Source organism: Furipterus horrens, unplaced genomic scaffold (assembly GCF_987537825.1).
Source record: "Furipterus horrens unplaced genomic scaffold, mFurHor1.1.pri manual_scaffold_10, whole genome shotgun sequence".
Lineage (NCBI taxonomy): Eukaryota > Metazoa > Chordata > Mammalia > Chiroptera > Furipteridae > Furipterus > Furipterus horrens.
The window spans coordinates 38613612-38633231 of record NW_028327180.1 but is presented as its reverse complement, the minus strand read 5'-3'; the positions used below and the strand labels follow the sequence as shown (position 1 = coordinate 38633231).

General features: G+C 42.1%; 1 protein-coding gene across 1 annotated transcript; it reads right to left on the bottom strand.

Annotated features, from left to right (window-relative positions):
- Window positions 1–4207: 4207 nt before the first annotated feature.
- On the bottom strand, window positions 4208–19491 carry LOC149999638 (uncharacterized). Its single transcript, XM_090289250.1, has 4 exons — window positions 19364–19491; window positions 8849–8975; window positions 7441–7621; window positions 4208–7040 (listed from the first exon to the last, which is right to left on the bottom strand). The coding sequence occupies exons 1-4, from the start codon at window positions 19442–19444 to the stop codon at window positions 5765–5767; spliced, it is 1665 nt and encodes a 554-aa protein (XP_090145376.1). The 5' UTR covers window positions 19445–19491; the 3' UTR covers window positions 4208–5764.
- Between the last annotated feature and the right edge of the window lie 129 nt (window positions 19492–19620).

The window sequence follows — 19620 nt, the reverse complement described above, 5'->3', positions numbered from 1 at the left end:
TCAGTGAGCTCAAGGCCTGGAACTGCCAGCAGCAACCTTAGATTCACAGCTTGGATTCACCTGGAAATCTCCAAGACAAGCACAAGTAGCAGCTGTCTCAGATTGCTTTATAGCTCAGGCAGGGTGCCCTGGGCAAAACACAGGTGGAGGCTGACGTTGGTCTGCACTACCTGGGAAACCCTAGGGCCAGCACACCCAGTGGATAGTCACAGACCACGCTGGAGCACTACCATACTGCCCCTGCACAGCTGACCCTCCACAGAAGGCACAGGTTGGTGGTCAGTAGCCAGTGGTAAATCCTTTCCATTGATCTGCCAACAGGAACCAAGGCTCAACTACAAGAGGAAGGTGTACTCAGCCCACATGAAGGGTGCACCTAGAGTACCCAGCTTGGGAGATAGGGGAGGCTGTGCCACTGGACCCTACAGGATACCTACTACATTAGATTATGCTACCAAGATACAGTCAAAGCAGCTCTACTCAATACACAGAAACAAACACGGAGGCTGCCAAATTGAGGAGGCAAATAAATATGGCCCAAATGAAAGAACAGAACAAAACCCCAGAAAAAGAACTAAAAGAAACGGAGATAGCCAATCTATCAGATGCAGAGTTCAAAACACTGGTGATCAGTATGCTCAAGAGAAGTGATTGAGTATGGCCCCAAAATAAAGAAGTGAAATTTATACAAAGTGAAATAAAGAAAAATATACAGGGAACCAAGTAATGGGAAGGGAACTAGGGTTCAAATCAGTGATTTGGAACATAAGGCAGAAATAAACATTTACCTGGAACAGAAAGAAACAAGACTTGAAAAAACAAAACAAGGAGAGGCTTAGGAACCCCTGGGACAACTTTAAATAATGTACCAACATCTGAATCATAAGGGTGTCAGAAGGAGAAGAGGAAGAGCAAGAAATTGAAATCTTATGTGAAAAAATAATGAAGGAAAACTTCCCTAATTTGGCTAAGGAAATAGACACACTAGTCCAGGAAGCACAGACAGTCCCAAACAAGTTGACCCAAGGAGGACCACACCAAGACACATCATAATTAAAATGCCAAAGGTTCAAGATAAAGAGAAAATCTTAAATGCAGCAAGAGAAGAGTTACCTACAAAGGGGTTCCTATAAGACTATCAGCTGGTTTCTCAAAAGAAACTTTGCAGGCAAGAAGGGACTGGCAAGAAGTATTCAAAATGATGAGAAGCAAGGACATACAACCTATATTACTCTATCCAGCAAATCTATCATTTAGAATAGACGGGCAGATAAAGTGCTTCCCAGACAAGGTGAAGCTAAAGGAGTTCATCACCACCAAGTCTTTATTATATGAAATGTTAAAGGGACTCACTTAAGAAAAATAAGAGGATCAAAACTATGAACACTAAAATAACAACAAACTCACAACAATCAACAACTGACTCTGAAAAACAAAAACAAGCTAAGCAAACCAGAATAGAAACAGAATCATAGGTATGGGGATCATCTAGAAGGTTATCAGCTGGGAGGGGGAAGCGGGGAAAGGAGGAAGTGGTGTAGGGATCAAGAAACATAATTGGTAGGAACAAAATAAATGGGTATATTAAGAATAGTATAGGAAAGGGTGAAGCCAAAGAACTTACATGCATAACCCATGGACATGAACAAAGGGGGTGGGGAATCCTGGAGGGAAGGAGGTACTGGGTGGAGGGAGGCAAAGGGGAAAAATTGGGGCAGCTGTAACAGTATAAGCAATAAAATATATTTAAAAAGAATTTCTATCTTCAGAATAAAAAAATAGTTTTCAAAAAAAAAACCCCAAAACACCCATTTTCCTGAGCCTTCCTGTGCCCACCCTTGTGCCCACACAGGAGTGACCATACCCATAAAGAAACACAGGACACATGCATATCCATAATCTCCAAATCCTTAGCCCTCCCAAACTGCAGATTTCAAAGAGCTCTGCAGACAAAACAACCTTAACTTCAGAAGAAAACATCCTCTGAGTATGTATAAAGTTAACTGTGTAGAAAATGTTTAAAATTAGGGGTTTCATGGTTCTGATATGAAAAAACAAGAATCCCATGAAAAGGTCAAGAATGGACTCTTTTTCTGCTCATGCCGAAATCCCATTGTGTGGTTATGATGCACACCTTCCATGCTATGAAAGTTCCGTGAAGCTATATCAAGCATTAGTGTGTTGGTGTCCCTATAAATAATGGTCGTATTCATTAGTGAACTGATGACATTAGACCATTCTGACAGTGATTGGAATTGCTTAGGTACAAGCTTCCACTCTGGAAAGGCTATACAGGTATCACTACTGACCGTTCCCTCTCAAGTCCTTCAGTGACAAATTGCCTTACTTCCAGCATGCACAGGGCCAGATATATCACTGAAGGGCATTTGACACAGAGACAGATACTGAGCTTTGCCACCTGAGGGCAGATAAAAGAAACATAAGTGGGCTGAATGAAGAGAAAACCTGAGTCCATTCTTCACCCAGTGGAAATAATACAAGGGATTATCAGCAGGCAATAGTTTTATTAATCAATTACCATACAACATAGGAAGAACCATCCTGTGGATAGTCAGCAAAATTACTAGCAGGAAAGGCATATGTATTTAGTATTATTACACCAGAACATATACAGAATATTGACACAATTATATGAATGTTAATTCTTGAGATGAAACTAAAACATAATAATATTTGCAAGTATACAACTGATATGAAACCTAAATAATTGTTTTTTAAGAAACAATGTCAGGCCCTGGCTGGATAGCTCAGTTGGTTAGTAATGATACCAACCCCAATACACCAAGGTTTAGGTTCAATCTCCCATCAGGGCACATACAAAAAACAACCAATGAATGCATAAAGTGGAACAACAAATCAATGTTTCTCTTTCTCTCCCTCTCCCTCTGTAAAAATCTAAATAAAAAGGATATTAAAGAAAAAAAAGAATATAAAAAATGATATTTGATCAAAAATGGAGATTGTTTGAATCACGTTTAAAAAATGAAAGAATTAAGACTGGATAATCACATGTAAAAATTGAATGTAATGAAACATACAGGACTTATCATTTAGAAAGCAGTCAGTTTTAAGAGAAAACTTCCAACAACTGTCAAATGTATTCACAAAGCTTACTTCAATCATGGAAATTTCCAGAATAAAGAAATGCAAGGTCAGTGGAGCCTCTCAACAATGCAAACTGGGAATTAATTTTCCTGCATTTCGCTCAGCCTTAAATGCATCAAGGTGGAGGCAAGAAACAGATCTACCAACAGAGGAATAAGATATCTCCTACTATGGAAATCACATAACTAGCAGATGGGAGACATAGGAGTTGACAGGCTGAGAGGTCGCTAAGAACAATAGCCTGACAAGAACTAATGGGCATCAGAGAGCTACAGGAAAATGCACTGAAAACCAAAGAGGATTTATGATGAGAGCTCATGTGAAAGTCTGTGGAATCTGTAGCCTAAGAGGGAGCTAACATCAAAAGTGTGTATGGTTACAACCGGTCCAGACAGGCAGAGCCAGAAGTGAGAACAAGGTGCTGTACCTCAAGCCACTTGTTCTCAGGGACCTCTGTATCCTGATGCTACAGGAGATCTGACAGTCATGGCTTCTTCACTTCTCCCTTCCAAACCTCATGCATGCTCCTTTATTCATGAACTTAACTCAGAACCATAAACAGAAGGACTCTGGGATATATTTTTCCATTTTATGCAAGATCACACGTTAGTGTGAAAATATCTGGAATGACCTTTTATTATCATTCCATGAGATCTCTTTGTAACTTGATGCATCCTGTTCAATTTCAACTAAGATCAAGCATAATGAATAGAGATAATATGAGCATGATCAGACAATACTGTTTTATTTTCCCAAGATCTTACAGCAATTACTAATTTCTGTTAGAAACACAGATGTGGTATTCACTACCAACAAACAATGTGAAAGATATGTGTTTTAGTCAAAAGACTGAAGGGGGTACTACATATCAAGTCAGAAAATTCTAGTACCTGTAACAGTGGACCAGAAAAAAACAACAACAACAACAACAATGTAGGTCTCACATCATGATCACATACTAGAAACAGTAAAAAGTTGCCCTGGCCAGTGTGGCTCAGTTGGTTGGAGGGTCACCCCTGGACCAAAAGGTTGTGGATTTGGTTTGGGCATAAGCGGTCCATCCAGAAAGTACTCAGTCATGTAATATGAAAAATAGAGACATTTATTGAAGACACATACAAAAAACATTGTACAAAGGACAATGAGGCCTCAGGCCCCTTCAAAGTAGGCACCTTGGGACCTCACACAGTTCTCCCAACTGCCATCAGCTGCCCCATTGTATTTTCCTGAATCTCATCATCGATGGTCTGAAATCTCTTCCCTTTCAAAGATGATTTTAGTTTTGGGAAAAGTCAGAGGTTGCAGGGAGCCAGACCTGGGCTATATGGGGGGCTGAGTCGCCTGGGGGATTTGATGTTTTGCCAGAAAACTCTGCACAAGATGTGATGCATGAATAGACACATTGTCGTGATGAAGCTGCCAATCACCAGCTGCCCATAGCTGCAGCCTTCTGAATCATCTGAATAGTTTCCACAAGTGGATGTTCAAACTTAATGCAAAATTTGATGCATTCATTGCTCTACTCGCCCAGTCATTTTAAATGCAATGGCCACACAGTACACATGCTCACTCAACAGCGTCTACTGCCCCCACTGACTAGTACAGTGAAGTTGTCATTGTTCACGCATGCACATTCCTGTCCACTCTCGTTGGTTGCCAAGTTACATCGATGTTGTGCAAACTGTTCTCATTACATTATATTACTTTTTCCAGACAGACCTTGTATGCCTAGATTGCTGGTTCAGTTCCTGGTTGGGGTGTGTGCAAGAGGCAACCGATTGATGTTTCTCTCTCACATAGATGTTGCTCTCCCTCCCTTCCCTCTCTCTAGAAATCAATAAGCATGTCCTTGAGTGAAGATTAAAAAGAAACCAGAAACAGTAAAAAGTATCAGTTAACTTTTCATGTAAAATTATATCAAATTACACCAAAAAAAACACCAACTTATTACCCATCTATCAAAAAAGATATTACAATAGAAATGAGACTAATTTTATATAACTGTACATTTATTTAAACAAAATATATGTAGCACAGAAAATAGAGGATATAGGAGCATATTCTTTAAATATTCAATTGAGAATATGAACTAGAAATAGACTAGGATCCCTATTAATGATGAGGCACTTGCAAAGGTACAGCCATATTTATAAAAATTATAACATTGCTTTCCTGAGTTTTCATGTACAAAAGAAGTGAGACACTGAAGATTTTAGCATATTCTTTCCATTAATAAGGTTTTTCTTTGCCGTGTGAATTCTCACCTGTTCTCAAAGTTGTGAGTGAGAACTGAAGAGAACTTTGCCACACTCCTTGTATACCAGAATTTCTCTTGTGTGCCTTTTTAATTTTAAAAAGTCCTCACCCAAGGACATGTTTCCACTCCTTTTTAGAGAGAGATGAAGGGAGAGAAACATCGATGTGGGAGAGGAACATCAATTGGTTGCCTCCCGCATGTGCCCCAACCAGGGATTAAACCCAAAACTCAGGCATGTGCCCTGACTGGGAATCACATTGGCAACCCTTTGGTGCACAGAATGACACTCCAACCAAGCCATGTAGCCAGAGCCCATGTGTGTTCTTGCACGTACTCAAGGTAGGCATGACAAGAGAAGGCTTTCCCACATTCCTCTTATTCCTAGGGTTTGTCTTGATTGTGCTTTCTCATGTGTCTTTGCAATGATGAATAATAACCAAAAGCTCTCCCACACTCCTTGCATTCATAGCACTTCTGCCCAGTATGTATCCTCACATGTTCTTGCAGGTATCTTGAAATCCTGAATCCTTTCCCACACTCCTTACATTCATAGGGTTTCTCCTCACTGTGTGTGCTCACATGCTTTTTAAAAGAGCCTAGCTGACTGAAGCCTTTCCCACACTCCTGACATGTATAGGGTTTCTCCCCACTATGTATTCTACCATGTATTTGAAGGTTGCTGCGATAGCAGAAGGCTTTCCCGCATTCCTTACACACGTAGGGTTTGTCTCCAGAGTGGATTTTCTCATGTTTTTGTAGGGATGACAAGCACCTGAAGGTTTTTCTACACTGCTTACATTCATAGGGCTTCTGCCCAGTATGAATTCTCACATGTTCTTGCAGGTATGTGGAAATCCTAAATGCTTTCCCACATACCTTACATACATAGGGCTTCTCTCCGCTGTGTATTCTAGCATGTACTTGAAGTTTGCTGTAATAACCAAAGGCTTTCCCACATTCCTTACACACATAGGGTTTGTCTCCAGAGTGGATTCTCAAATGTTTTCGGAGGGAGGCCAAACACCTGAAGACTTTTCCACATTGCTGACATTCAAAGGACTTCTGCCCATCGTGCATTTCCATGTGTCTTTGAAAAGAGGAATGAGAACTGAAAGCCTCGCCACAGTGCTTACACACATAAGGTTTCTCTCCAGTGTGGACTCTTACATGTTTTACCAGGGAGGAAAAAAATTTATAGATTTTGCCACACTGCTGACATTCATAGAATTTATCTTCACAATGCATCCTTAGGTGTTCTCGAAGGGAGGAAGAACAATTGAAAGCTTTTCCACATTCCTTACACTCAACGGAGTTTTTATTACTGAGACTCTTCACACATCTCTCAGGTGCTCTCCCAGCATCCTGACACTGATAGGGTTTCTCCACATGGTCTGGTTCCACGTGAGTGCTCAGGCAAGAGACATACCTGCAGGCTTGTGGATATTCCTCACATGGATGGGACGTGTATCCAGTTTGAGATGTTTCCTGATGCTGAAGAAAAGAACATTCTAGGAAGACCTTTTTAGGCATAGTGCTTTCATTGGGTTTAACTGCAGTCAAATATCTCTCAGACACAGAAAGATCTGTCATTCGGTTCAGGGTGTGTCCACATTGATTAGCTTCGTTAGTTTCACAGGAACGCTCCTGCAAATGACTTCTGTTCAAAATATTAAACATATAATTAGAAATTATTGATAAGTGATTTACTTATTAGTGATTGATGATGTAAAGAATTATTTTCACTATATACTTGTCATTTTCAATAGATGGCTGTTTTGGGCAAAATATGCGTTTTTACATCATGGAAAAAGCTTAATGCTCTGGCTGAGGTCTCAAATTAAGCCCTTTTAGTGTTTCTTACATTTGGAATTTCTTTATCATTGTTTCCAACTATATTCTATGTATATATTCAACATCACATCATATCAGAAAAATGTTGTGTTGTAAAAATTCTCCAAGTACACAATTCTTTGGTGAAATTTCTATAGATTTTTAAACTTTAAGGTAGTTTTAACACTATGCAGATAATCCCTTCCTCCCGTGGGAGTGCCACTCACCTAAAAGGCGTCTGCTGGGTTAGGTGCTGATCTCCATTGTTAATAAACAATTGGTTTTCACCAAAAACTGACCAAGAATAATATCTTGTAAATCTTACTGATTTCTCTTCAATGAGTATTTTATTGTCCAAAATACTCCTCTGAGAACTAGAATCACTGATGTTAACTTGAGTGCAGCAATCTGCAACAATTGGTAAAATACCTTAATTTCATAGAAATGAAGTGTTGTAAAAAAAACAGACAATATTTGTACTTTCATGTACTGATCCAAAATGTAAACAAATTTTGTAAAGATGAACCTACATACGAGCAAAATAACCCCGCAAAATTGCAGACCTTGGCTATGTGGGACTGTGAAAAACAGGTAAAATGTGTCAAAATGGCAGCCTGTCCACTAAGGACTACTTTAAGAGACGAAGACTGATGTTCAGATGAATATTATCAAAAAATGCAAAGTAGAAAAAAATGGACAAAATGGACATGCTCAAATACTCCCTTCACAAGAGGAGAAAAGAAAGTCTTCCCAAGTGGTTTAGGATGGATGAAAATCCAACAGGCTCAGGTGAATGACAAACGTCATCCTTCTCAGAGAGAGTCACGTTTCTGATGGACATGCCCATAACTAAAATCTGTCCCCTGCACTGGTTCATGCTCTCTTTGTGTTGGCAGAAACAAGGACCCTCGATGAAGCCTTTCTTCATGGTCCCAGCCACCATTAGGAGGTGACATGGTGCGTGGCTGCTGCTCTGCTTGTGCACAAAAGCTCATCATTGGGGAGAATGGAGGGAAATGAACATTCCTTGAGATGGATGGATAGTACAATCTTCAAATCCAGTGACATTCAGTAAGTGTGTTCAACTGCAGCAAAATTACCATATCAAATGTGTATTAATCACAGTGTAACTTTCTCAAGATGCTCTCATGGTCCCAAAGTGACACTGGAGATGACACTTACACATTAAATTAGGGAGCCTCAGATTTTCAATCAAAATTAGTAAATAGCCCTGGCTGGTGTGGCTCAGTAGGCTGGACGCTGTCCCATGGACCAAAAGATTGCTAGTTCGATTCCTGGTCAGGGCACATGCCTGGGTTGCAAGCCAGGTCCCCAAATGAGGGTATGCGAGAGGTAACTGATCGATCGATGTTTCTCTCATACATCAATGTTTCTCTTCCTCTTTTTCTCCCTCCCTTCCCCTCTCTCTAAGAATAAATAAATAATAAATTTTAAAAATCAGTAATAAATAGATCAATACATGTTATCAAGAAAAAGCCATTTGACTCTAGGTAAGGTCCATGAAGGCTTGAACTGTTGTCTGTCCTTTTTTCATTCATTAACTCCAATAAAAAAAAAATTTTTAAGAAATACACCCTCTCTAAAATCTAAGGGAAGTAATGAAGCCATACTTACACACTGAGTTCAGGTTCCTGCAGGTCTCCTGCATTACTTCTTTGTAGAGCTTCCTCTGAGCACCATCCAGCAAAGCCCACTCTTCCTGAGTGAAGTTCACAGCCACATCCGAAAAGACCACTGTGTTCTGAAACATCCCACATATTCTATTTCAACAAGGCACCTCTTCACCCAATGTGTGCAGGAAAACAAGGGAGGCTGACAGAGACTTCAATTCAATTCCTAGGACACCGGAGCTCACATTCTCATGGGAAATGACAAGCAAGCAAACCAGAGGCAGTATACTCAGTGCTGGTAAGTGCTTGGAACCCTGAAGCAAAGTGCAACAACAATTGATATAGACTTATCCTCAGACAGTTGAAAACAATAATTTTTACTGCGATAGAGCAGATTCACAGGTAAGCTAAAGAGTGAACAATAAAATCATTATTTAGATAACATGAAACTGGATACTTTGCTTGCTCACAAGTTACTGTCTTGTCAGCTCCAAGACCTGTACCCAGAATGTCAGGATTTTGTGAACACTGAGATTTCCAGTACTGCTTGATCTAAACGGTCTCGCCTTGAGTGTCAACAGTGTTGAGGAGCCTGGTGTACAGCCTTCAGATCTGAGAGAGGCAGAGACGCAACCCCTCCCAGCATGAGAATGACACTGAACAAAGACACAGGCCAGGGCCTGGGGCATGGGCCATCTGTTGGGTAAGGTAGAAACAACTCCAGAGTTCATTGATTGGTTTGAATAAGCAAATGTGGAATATTCACACAATGGAATATTATTTGGAACTAAGAGGAATGAAACAGTGATTCATGCCACAAGATCAATGACCTTTAAGGACATTACCACGCATCACAGAAAACCACAGATGGTATGAAATCATATACATGAAATGTCCAGAGGACACCCGTCTATAGAGAAAGAAAGTAGATGAATAAATTGCTAGGAACTAAGTGTAGGGACAGAGACCTAAATGAGGAGTGACTGACAGTAGACGCAAATTTTCTTTGGGGTGATAAAAATGGTTCAAAATGTGATGGTGATACAATTCTGTACATATACAAAAATATGGTTGCATTTTATACTTCTAACTGGTGAACTTTATGGGTTTTTTTCCTTCTCTTTTTTATCCTTACCCGAGGACATGTCTTTTTCATTGCTATTTTTTTTTTTTTTTTTTTGTTCCTTTTGAGAGAGGAAGGGAGAGAGGAGGGGAGAGAGGAAGGGAGAGAACCATCGATGCAAGAGAGAAGCATAGTTGGTTGCCTCCCGTACATGCCCAGATCAAGAATTGGCTCCTGGATTGGGGATCATAAGCATCCAGATGGGAGTCACACATGCCCGTGCAGGGATAGGGGATTGAACCCACAACACAGGCCTGTGCCCCAACTGGGAATTGAACCCACAACCTTTCGACTACAGGATAAAGTTTCAACTAACTGAGCCACACTGGCCAGGGCTGAACTTTATGTTTTTAAAAAAATATCTCAGTCCTGGCCAGTGTGGCTCAATGGACAGAATGTTGACTTGTGAACCGAAAGATCACTAGTTTGATTCCTGGTCAGGACACATGCCTGTGTTGCGGGCCAGGTCCCCAGTTGCGGGTGTGTGAGAGGCGACAGATTGTTTCTCTCACACGTTGAAGTGTCTCCCCTCTCTTTCTCCCTCCATTCCCCTCTCTAAAAATAAATTTAAAAAGAATTTTTTAAATCTCAATTAAAGCTATTTAAAAATAAGTTTAGATATGCTAAAATATGTGCTTCATAACCTAATGGAAAGTTTATTCATAAACAACAGAACGTGGGCAAATAAGAGTGTAAAAAAGAAGTTGCAGAAGATTGACAGATTCAGCAGTTTGAGGAAATTTTACAAAGCACTTGTGGGATAAGATTTTGTATTGAGATTAGATGCAAAGTGTATTATGACACTCAAATTTGTCCACTGCGGACAGAACACTACACCACCAAGCAATTCTTGGAACACCAGCTCAGGGTCCAAGAATTCAAACCACTTCTCACACTATTTACTGAAGATGGCATCAGACATAGCAGGTTGATGGCTCAGTCCTAAGACTGTACGTCCATCCACCCCAACCCACTTCAGAGGCCCGTCTCCAGCCCAGGCTGTCAGCTGCACTTCTGGCTGATTGCCTGTAGAGCAGAGGTTCTCACAACCCGCTCACCTACAGTTGGATTAATTTGCTGGGCAGGCTCACAGGACTCACGGGAATGAGATACTCCCTCGATCACTAGTGTCAAGGGTTATAACTCGGGAGCAGCAGATGGGAGAGAGGCACAGGGCAAGGTACGGGAAAGGGCTGTGGAGGTTCCATGTTGTCTCAGGCGCGCCTCTCTCCCCACATCCGCAACCCCAGAGGCTCTCCAGATCCCCTCCTTTGGGATTTTATGGAGGTTTCCTAATATAGCCAGGATTGGTTAAAACTTGGGTAATTGATGACTCACCTCACTCTCCAGCCTCTCCTCTCCCTGAAAGTCAGGAGCAGGACTGACACTTCCAACCCTCTATCATGTGTTGGCTCTACTAGCACCAGCCTCCTCCTCAGTTGCCATCTGAAAGTCATCTCATTTACATAACCAAAGACATTTTTTTGTCAATCTCAGCTCTTTGGAATTTCCAAGGGTTTTATGACAGTGAGTCAGGAATTGTTGACGAAGCCCAAATACTTAAGGCAAATATATTTTGGTTATCCAAATGACCCAATATAATTTCTTTTATCACAATATCACAGTCCACCCCTGGCCTTTAAGCATGGATTCCTTAGAGCAAAAACAATCATAAAATCAAAAGATACTGACACAATACTAGAGTTTCATTCAGTCATTAATAACAACTACCTGAGCACTGGCCAGTGAACTGAAAGGTTGCCATTTCTTTCCTTTTTTAAAAAAATATTTTTAAAATTCATTTTCAGAGAAAGGGGAAGGGAAGGGGAAAGAGAGGGAGAGAAACATCATTGTGTGGTTGCCTCTCTTGGGCGCCCCCAATTGGGGACCTGGCCTGCAACCCAGGCCTGTGTCTTGACTGGGAATAGAACTGGCAACCCTTTGGTTCTCAGGCCAGTGCTCAATCCAATGAGCCACACCAGCTAGGGCTCAAAAGATCGCCATTTCAATTCCCACATGCCTGGGTTGCAGATCAGGTCCCTGGGTAGAGAGGTGTGCAAGAGGCAACCAATCTATGTTTCTCTCATACACCAGTTTCTCTCCCTCTCTCTCTTCCTTTCTCTTTCTCTAAAAAATAAATAAAATTACAAAAAAAAAAAGAAAGAAATCTTATGTCTCTTAAAAAAAAACTAGTCCACCATCATATGACACAAAAATGTTTCACAGGGTGAGGACACTCAGATTTGAGGCTTCCATCTCATTCTGTTGGGTTCCAAAAGCAGCCATGGTCTCAGCAACACACAGCTCTACCCTTTTGGACACCTGGTATAACTGAGCTAAGAGAGGACACACCTTTTGCTCTGAGCCTCTTTGCAGGTGTTAATGTGGTACTGGATTTCCCTTATTACCTAACCCATTTTTTCCATTCACTTACCCTCAGCTCTGATATCTCCTTCTCTTTATTTATATCTAAACTCTTTCACCACTGAAAGGACAATGAAAAATCTGCACATGTAACTCAACATGAAATAGCACATTAAACCAGTCAATAATGGTGTTGAAACATTATAACAGAGCCTACGTCCTTACATATTTACCTGCCTCTCTCGAATGCCCTGGGCTTGCTGGTCTTCACTAAAATATAACCCTAGGGCAGCTGGCTTATAAAATTAACACTCTCAGACAAATGAGATGAGGTATATGTCAAGCATGGAGCATACATCACTGGTGAGTGTTAATAATGAGGATGGCTCCATATGAGATGTGATCTGCAGTCTGACTGGTAAAAGCTCTCCCGTCCCCACCCTTTCCCTGCCTGGGCCAGTTTAGGCAAACCAATAAAGAGGCCCTGCAAGAGTGCACGAGCCCAGCCCGCTCTCCCCAGATTGCCAACCATTTTCTTAGCCTCCTGGTGCATGTGACAGCATCTGGACACCCAAACCCATTTCGGGTGTGGGTCTGGGGTAAACAACCATAAAAAAGAGGGGCAGATGTAGAACATGGTTCTGTGGGGAGGAACAGGGTCTAATGTGCAAACTTTTGAGAAGACAAGCCTAAGACATCTGAATGCCTAAGACATCTAATAGTGTTGTTAGAATGACTTGTCATAACAAAAAACCATGAAGCGATCCATGTGACCACAAGGAGAAGAATCAAAAACTGAAAATGTTATAGTCCCATCAGGGAACAGTACAAAACAACCAAAGTTAGCTACCATCCCATGGGATAAAACGTAATTGTGAACAAAAGAAACCCAACACACCATCGAATGCACTAAGTATGATGCAGTGTGCACTCAGAAAAAATGTGCAGAAATAAAATACACTGACTTAGGAGTGCACACATGTCTAATTCACCCACAGAGAGGGCCTGCCTGTGGGAGTCATTTCAAGTGGAGCATTGTGTAGGACTTGGCATCGCCATTCTTGCACAGATGTTCACTTCAGAATATGTAGTTGCTAGTGCAGTTGCTTCTGCATTTTCTACATACACTGCCGTTTACAATTGAACAGTATGAAATCAATTATAATTTATCACAATACCAGCTTAAATGAGAAGAAAAAGATGTATGCTGCCCTAGCTGGTGTGGCTCAGTGAATTGAGCACCACGAACCAAAGGGTCGCTGGTTCAATTCTGAGTCAGGGCACATGCCTGGGTTGCAGGCCAGATCCCCAGTTGGAAGCGTGCAAGAGGCAACCTCACATTGATATTTCTCTCCCTCCCTCTTTTTCCCTCCCTTCCCCTCTCTCTAAAAATCAATAAAAATCTTTTAAAAGAAAAAAGAGAGAGAGAGATTTATGCTAGTCCACATCCATCTATATGAAAAACCATAACAGTTTAGAAATGGGTGCAAACCTGCAGAAATTAAGGAGGGACACATTGAAAAGAAATGTTCGTTAAAGAACATACGAATGATAGAAAGTAAGACCCTTTCCCCCAAAATTAGGTAAAACAAGGAGACCACTCACTTCATTCCTGGAAGAGAACCCATCTACAGCCAGAGGGAAAAAAAACATAAAAATTATAGCAGACAAAAAAGTTGCCTGTATTCATAGGTCAAAGTATTATTATGGAAGATACACACACACAAAAAGAAAAGAAAGAAAAAAAAAACAATAAAATAAGCAGATAATACAATATTTAGTGAGTTTCCAGAAAGCAAAAACAATATAAAAATAAATCACACCCTGACTGGAGTGGCTCAGTGGGTTCAGCATCATCCCTCAAACTGTGAAGTTGCTGCTTCAATTCCCAGTCATGGCACATGCCTGGGTTGCACACCAGGTCCCTGGCTGGGGATGTACGAAAGGCAACTGACTGACGTTTCTCTCCCTCTCTTTCTACCCTCCTTCCCCTGTCTCTAAAAATAAATAAATAAAATCTTTACACAATCTTTTAAAAAATTTAAAAAATAAGTGAATCGCTATTGATTTTGTATCACTAGCAACAGCAGTTAAATTTTTAAAGATAACCGAGACTATTAAAACTAATTCAAATGAGAAGCTTCAATTTATTACAAATGTTCTGTTACTTATAAAGTATGTCAGTGATATAACAGAATACAGATATTGAATACTGCCCCTCAGGCACAGAGCTCCTAGAAGCCCTGTACATAATTACCTAAGCCTTTGGCTGGTTTGGCTCAGTGGATTGAGCGTCGGCCTGCGAGCTAAGTGTCGCTGGTTCGATCTTCCAGTCAGGGCACATCAGAGAAGGAAAACTCTGATTCCAAAAAACCTCCGCTGCCTTGAGGCATACCTCTTCAGGGGAAAGGCTAAGGGAGTAAACCCCGACAGAAAATCCGGAGCCGGAGTCCCTAAGGCGGTTCGACGTTGTAGTCAACACCAGCAACTCCTGCGGCGCACCTGAAGCCAAGCTGTATTGACTCCGTCTTTCCCTTGGACCCTTCAGCTGCGAAGAGAGGGGGGGTCTGCTGCATGGGCAACAGCAGACCCTCCATATCACCCTGCCCAGGCTCTGTAGCTTCAGCTTCACTGAAGAGGACACTCCAGCATCATCACAAGATGTCGATTCAACACGGGAGGAGACAGATACCATGTCACTCCCGAGTTGGACTGCACAGCCATTCTCGGCGGTGCAGATAGACTCTTAAGAAGCTACACCATCGTCTCTCGAGACGGACGGCTGCCGACATTCCACATTCCAAGAGCACCAGGAGCATCTTTCGTTCTAATGAGGCCATTCTAGGTAGCTCCTGAAAGGAGGCTGTCACCAGAAAGTCCCAGCCAACATCAGAAGGTTGGAATATCCAGATCTAATCATATATTCCAGGTGGGAGAGAAGGGCTGGAAATAACTGTAATAATTAATCATGCCTAGGTAAGGAAGACTGCAGAAAATCCTACTAGTATAAGGTTTGGAGAGCATGTATGTGGGTGAGCACATCCACACTGGGAGGGTGACACACCTCTACTCCACAGGGACAGTAGCTTGAGCACTGAGGTCCCCCCACCCAGACTTGACAGTATGTATCTTTTCATCTGGATGTTTATCTGTATGTTTCATCATTTCCTTTAATAAACTGGTAAATGTAAGTCAGTGTTTTCCTGAGTTGTTGAGCAGCTTTGGCAAATTAATCCAACCCACGGAGGAAGTCATGGGAACCTTGATTTGTGGCCAAGCCCACAGAAGCTGTAGGTAAACTGAGGACCTACTACTTTTGACTGGCCTGAACTGAGGGGCAGTCCTGTGGGACTGAGCCCTTTACCTGTGGGATCTGGTGCTACCTCCTGGGAGATAGTGTCAGAATCGAGTTAGATTGCAGGACATCTGGCTAGTGTCCCAGAATTGTTTGCTGTAGGGAAAATGCCCACTCACCTGGTGAACAAATGTGTTATAAGTTAAGCTGTGTTAAAAGAAAAGAAGGAGAAAGATACAGAAGAAGAATCAAAGTACCAGGAAAGAAATGGAAATATGGCACTTGTTACTTAGAGGGAAACTCAATGCCACCATGATAGCAACTCTCCTAAATAGACAGTTTTATTTTTTTTAATCTTTCCCTCCCCCCAGGATATGTTGTATTGATTTTAGAGAGAAAAGGAAAGAGTGGAACATCGATGTGAGAAAGAAACATTGACTGGTTGCCTCCTGAATGCATCCCAACTAGGATCAAACCCACAACCTAGGTATGTGCCCTGGCTGGGGATCAAACCTGCTACCTTTTGGAGTATGCGAAGATGCTCCACCCAACTGAGCCACCCGGCCAGGGTAATAGATTTAGTTTTAATAAAATTCCCTTTACATTAAAACCAGACTGGGGTTATTTGTTTGCTTTTAAATTCATAAAAAACTATTTCTCAAAACTAAAATGAAAAGCAAATATCTAGGAATAGTCATGCTTTTAAAGAACAATATAGAAAATTTTTCCCTAAAACTGAAGAAGGCATTTAAGTCACAACAGGAACTAGGAAAGCATAGTACTACAGAAAGGAGGGACTCATGGATAAGAATGCAAGTCTCTGACACAAGACCACTTGTGGGGCCTGAATCTCTTGTCAGAGCAGGCATGACCCAGGGGTGGAAATGACAAACATTTTAACACATCAGGGAAGAGAAATGGTTATCATAGGGGACAATGAAGGTCCTTCTTATTGACTTCATGTAAAATAATGAACTTGCCCTGGCCAGGTGGCTCAGTTAGTTGGAGAATTGTTCTGTGTACCAAAAGGTTGTGGGGTTCAATTCCTGGTCCAGGGTGCAAATGGGAGGCAACCGATTGATGTTTCTCTCACATCAATGTTTCTGTGTACCCCCCCCCTTCTCTCTCTGAAATCATTAAATATATCCTTGGGAGAGGATTAAAAAATAATAAAATAACCAACTTGATGCAAATTTAGATAGAACACTTTCAGAACAAGTTAGAGTGAAGTGTTGTACCAAGTTTTCTTATATAGGGAAAACAAAATAGGCTACAAAGGAAGAGAATGACAAATTCATATCTATTAACAGGAAGACTCCATTCACCAGCACAGAATAAAGCAATGAAAGATAAACTACACTCCAGTGAAAATGGGTGCAGTATCTGCACATGAAAAGATTCCTGCCCAGAATATCAAAAGAAAACATCAGAAATCAATGAACATAGAAATGAAAATGAAACCAAATGACTGAAAGCCATTTCACAGACGATGGAACACCACATGCTCAACATCAATGGTGATCAATAAAAACCCTGTCACCACAGGATCCTGGGCCGCACATTATATGAACACAGAATTAACTTCGGTAACTTCAGCGGTGGTAATCACGTGGAGGAAATGCTAACAACTGGCCAGGGCCTAGCTCTTCACCTAGGCAGTGAATGCACAGGTGTTTGTATTGTTATTAAATCTTAAAGCAAAATTCAAATCAACATTTTACATACAGCCCCAAGTCATCCACAATACACCTCAGGACAAACCGCTGCAGCCCAAGTGTAGGTGGGTCGCCCCAGGTTGCATGGCTTCTCTGGGCACCAACGAACTGCTCCTTTAGGTGATTCTGGGGGCTAGAGGCCACCTCTAGAGGGAGATGCCCAACAAGACCACATTGCACTGTCCTTCAGCTACGCAGGACCAACTTTGGGAGCAGCTGGTACCCACCCAGATGAAACAGATGAAACACCTGCTTCAAGCAGGAGAGTCATTTAGATGAGAGAAGGGCCCCTGTCCCAGTGTGTGAATGAGATATCACAGAATCACTGCTTCCACCCATGTTCCAAGATAAACTGGGGGAAGGAAATTCTAGGTCACTATTATGGATTTAAGTTAACTGGAAACTGTGTGTCAGTTCATTATCGTCAAGGTAATAAGTTGTAAATCAACTAATCAGAATTGAAACAGGTGTCAGTTTCACCATTCACATTTCCATTAATCTCTAAAGACCAGCTAGCCAGTTATTAACAGGAAGTGGGAAGAATCAGTGTCACACACTGCACTCTGAATAGAAAAGTTACCAAAATTTTTATAAACATGTTAGTTCATTCTCCACCCACTTCACATGAAGGTGTGGAACTTTGTGCACTTCCCGCACCCCCTCACCCCAACTCTAATAATGGAAGAGGCTGTAATTTCTCTATTTAGTGATACATTTCCTTATGGCATCTCTTGTTCAGATGGGAATAACACAAATGAGAGACACAGGACATAGACCTGATACCACCCTCACTAAAGTAAAGAAATCAGGCAAAAAGAATTCAGTCATTTTACATCAGCTGAAACCTGATGCTGGAAAAAGAGAAAGCTTAGCACTGAGCTGAACACAGAAGGGGCTGCTCACAGGTGTCAGATGACAATCCTGAACCCTCCCTGAGCCCTGTGCTTTTGGAAACATTGATGGAGGTGAAAGGAACCCTCCATCCATTTGTTTTGGAATAGCGCACACTGCAAGAATAAGGCTGGACACAGAAATCAACCAAATACCCATTCTGTGTCTCATCATTCATTGATTAGATGAACTGCTCATCACCACTAAGCAAGCATAGCAAATGCCCTCTAGGCCAGACTTGGTTCAGCTTCCCCTCTTCCACCAGACCACAGAACTTTAATCCACCTTCGCCCAGCCAGGGGACAGTCCTTACTGAGAATACACTGACCTGAGGATCTGCCATTTCAACCACACCTGGTACTTCCTGGTTTCATAAGCTCCTCTCTATAAAAGCAAAACTCTTTTGCCCAGCTCTTGACACACTTGGATAGATACCTAGACAGAGAATCCTCCTAGAGCAGAGCTCCCGCCCCGAGTGCAACAGTTCCTTCTCCCCATCTTTTGCAATAATTCTTTTAAATGAAAGTCTCTCCTTACGAAGTTTGGGTTTTTCATATTCCACAGCCTTGTCCAAATAATCACATTTTTCGTTTTTTACATCCAAGATTTACTGTGCCTTCGGTCTTTCCCACAGTACGAGTTTAGACCCCTCCCCTCACACATCCCCGTCAGCACCATCTGAATAGGCACTGAGATGCAGAACAATCCAGTGCTAAGCTGAGTTGGGAATTCTCTCAGTAGATAGTTGGAGGACAGTCCCGTCACACCACCTTCCTCACCGAGAAAAGCACTTCTCTGATTTGAAATGCTGGCATAGCTTTAAGATAGGAACCTTGTCCCTACCCTAAAGGCACTGCTTTAGCTCTCGTGCACCCAATCGGTGGTGGTCTCGTCCTCCATCGGTCCCAGGTGCAGACCTGCGTGAGGGCCCTCTGGGACCCCACATCAGGATGAGACAGGAGGCGGGGAACTCAACCCGCGGAGGAGGAAATAAATTAGGGTCGGGATTCCGGAGGGTGGGGGTAGCCAAGGGAGAGGGGCGCGGGAGACCAAATCCGAAATCATTTCCAGGCTGTTCCGGCCGGTCAAACCAGTCCCTCCAGTCTCAAGTTCCAACCCCCAAGCATTTACCATTCCGAGGCCGCACTCCAGGTGCTCAGGATCCTCCTCGCAGCCTCTCCTCCTGGGCAAGTGAGATGACACGCCAGACATGTGGAGTTGCGTGGGGTAGGTAGGAACAAGAGCTACAGCTCCACAGAGCAACTACCACGCGGGATGCGAATGCACCCGCCCCCCAGCCTGATTGGAAGGTACGCCAAGGTCCTGAATTCTGACTGGATCATGGAGTCTGACTAAACCGTGGGCTCTGATTGGACAGAACTCGGGCA

Excerpts from the sequence above, each read along its gene's own strand:
- LOC149999638 (XM_090289250.1), bottom strand. The coding sequence starts at position 19,444 with ATGTCTGGCGTGTCATCTCACTTGCCCAGGAGGAGAGGCTGCGAGGAG. Across the intron at positions 8,976-19,363 it reads TGGAGTGCGGCCTCGGAATG|AACACAGTGGTCTTTTCGGA; the intron begins GTAAATGCTTGG and ends GGGATGTTTCAG. Across the intron at positions 7,622-8,848 it reads CAGGAACCTGAACTCAGTGT|ATTGCTGCACTCAAGTTAAC; the intron begins GTAAGTATGGCT and ends CAATTGTTGCAG.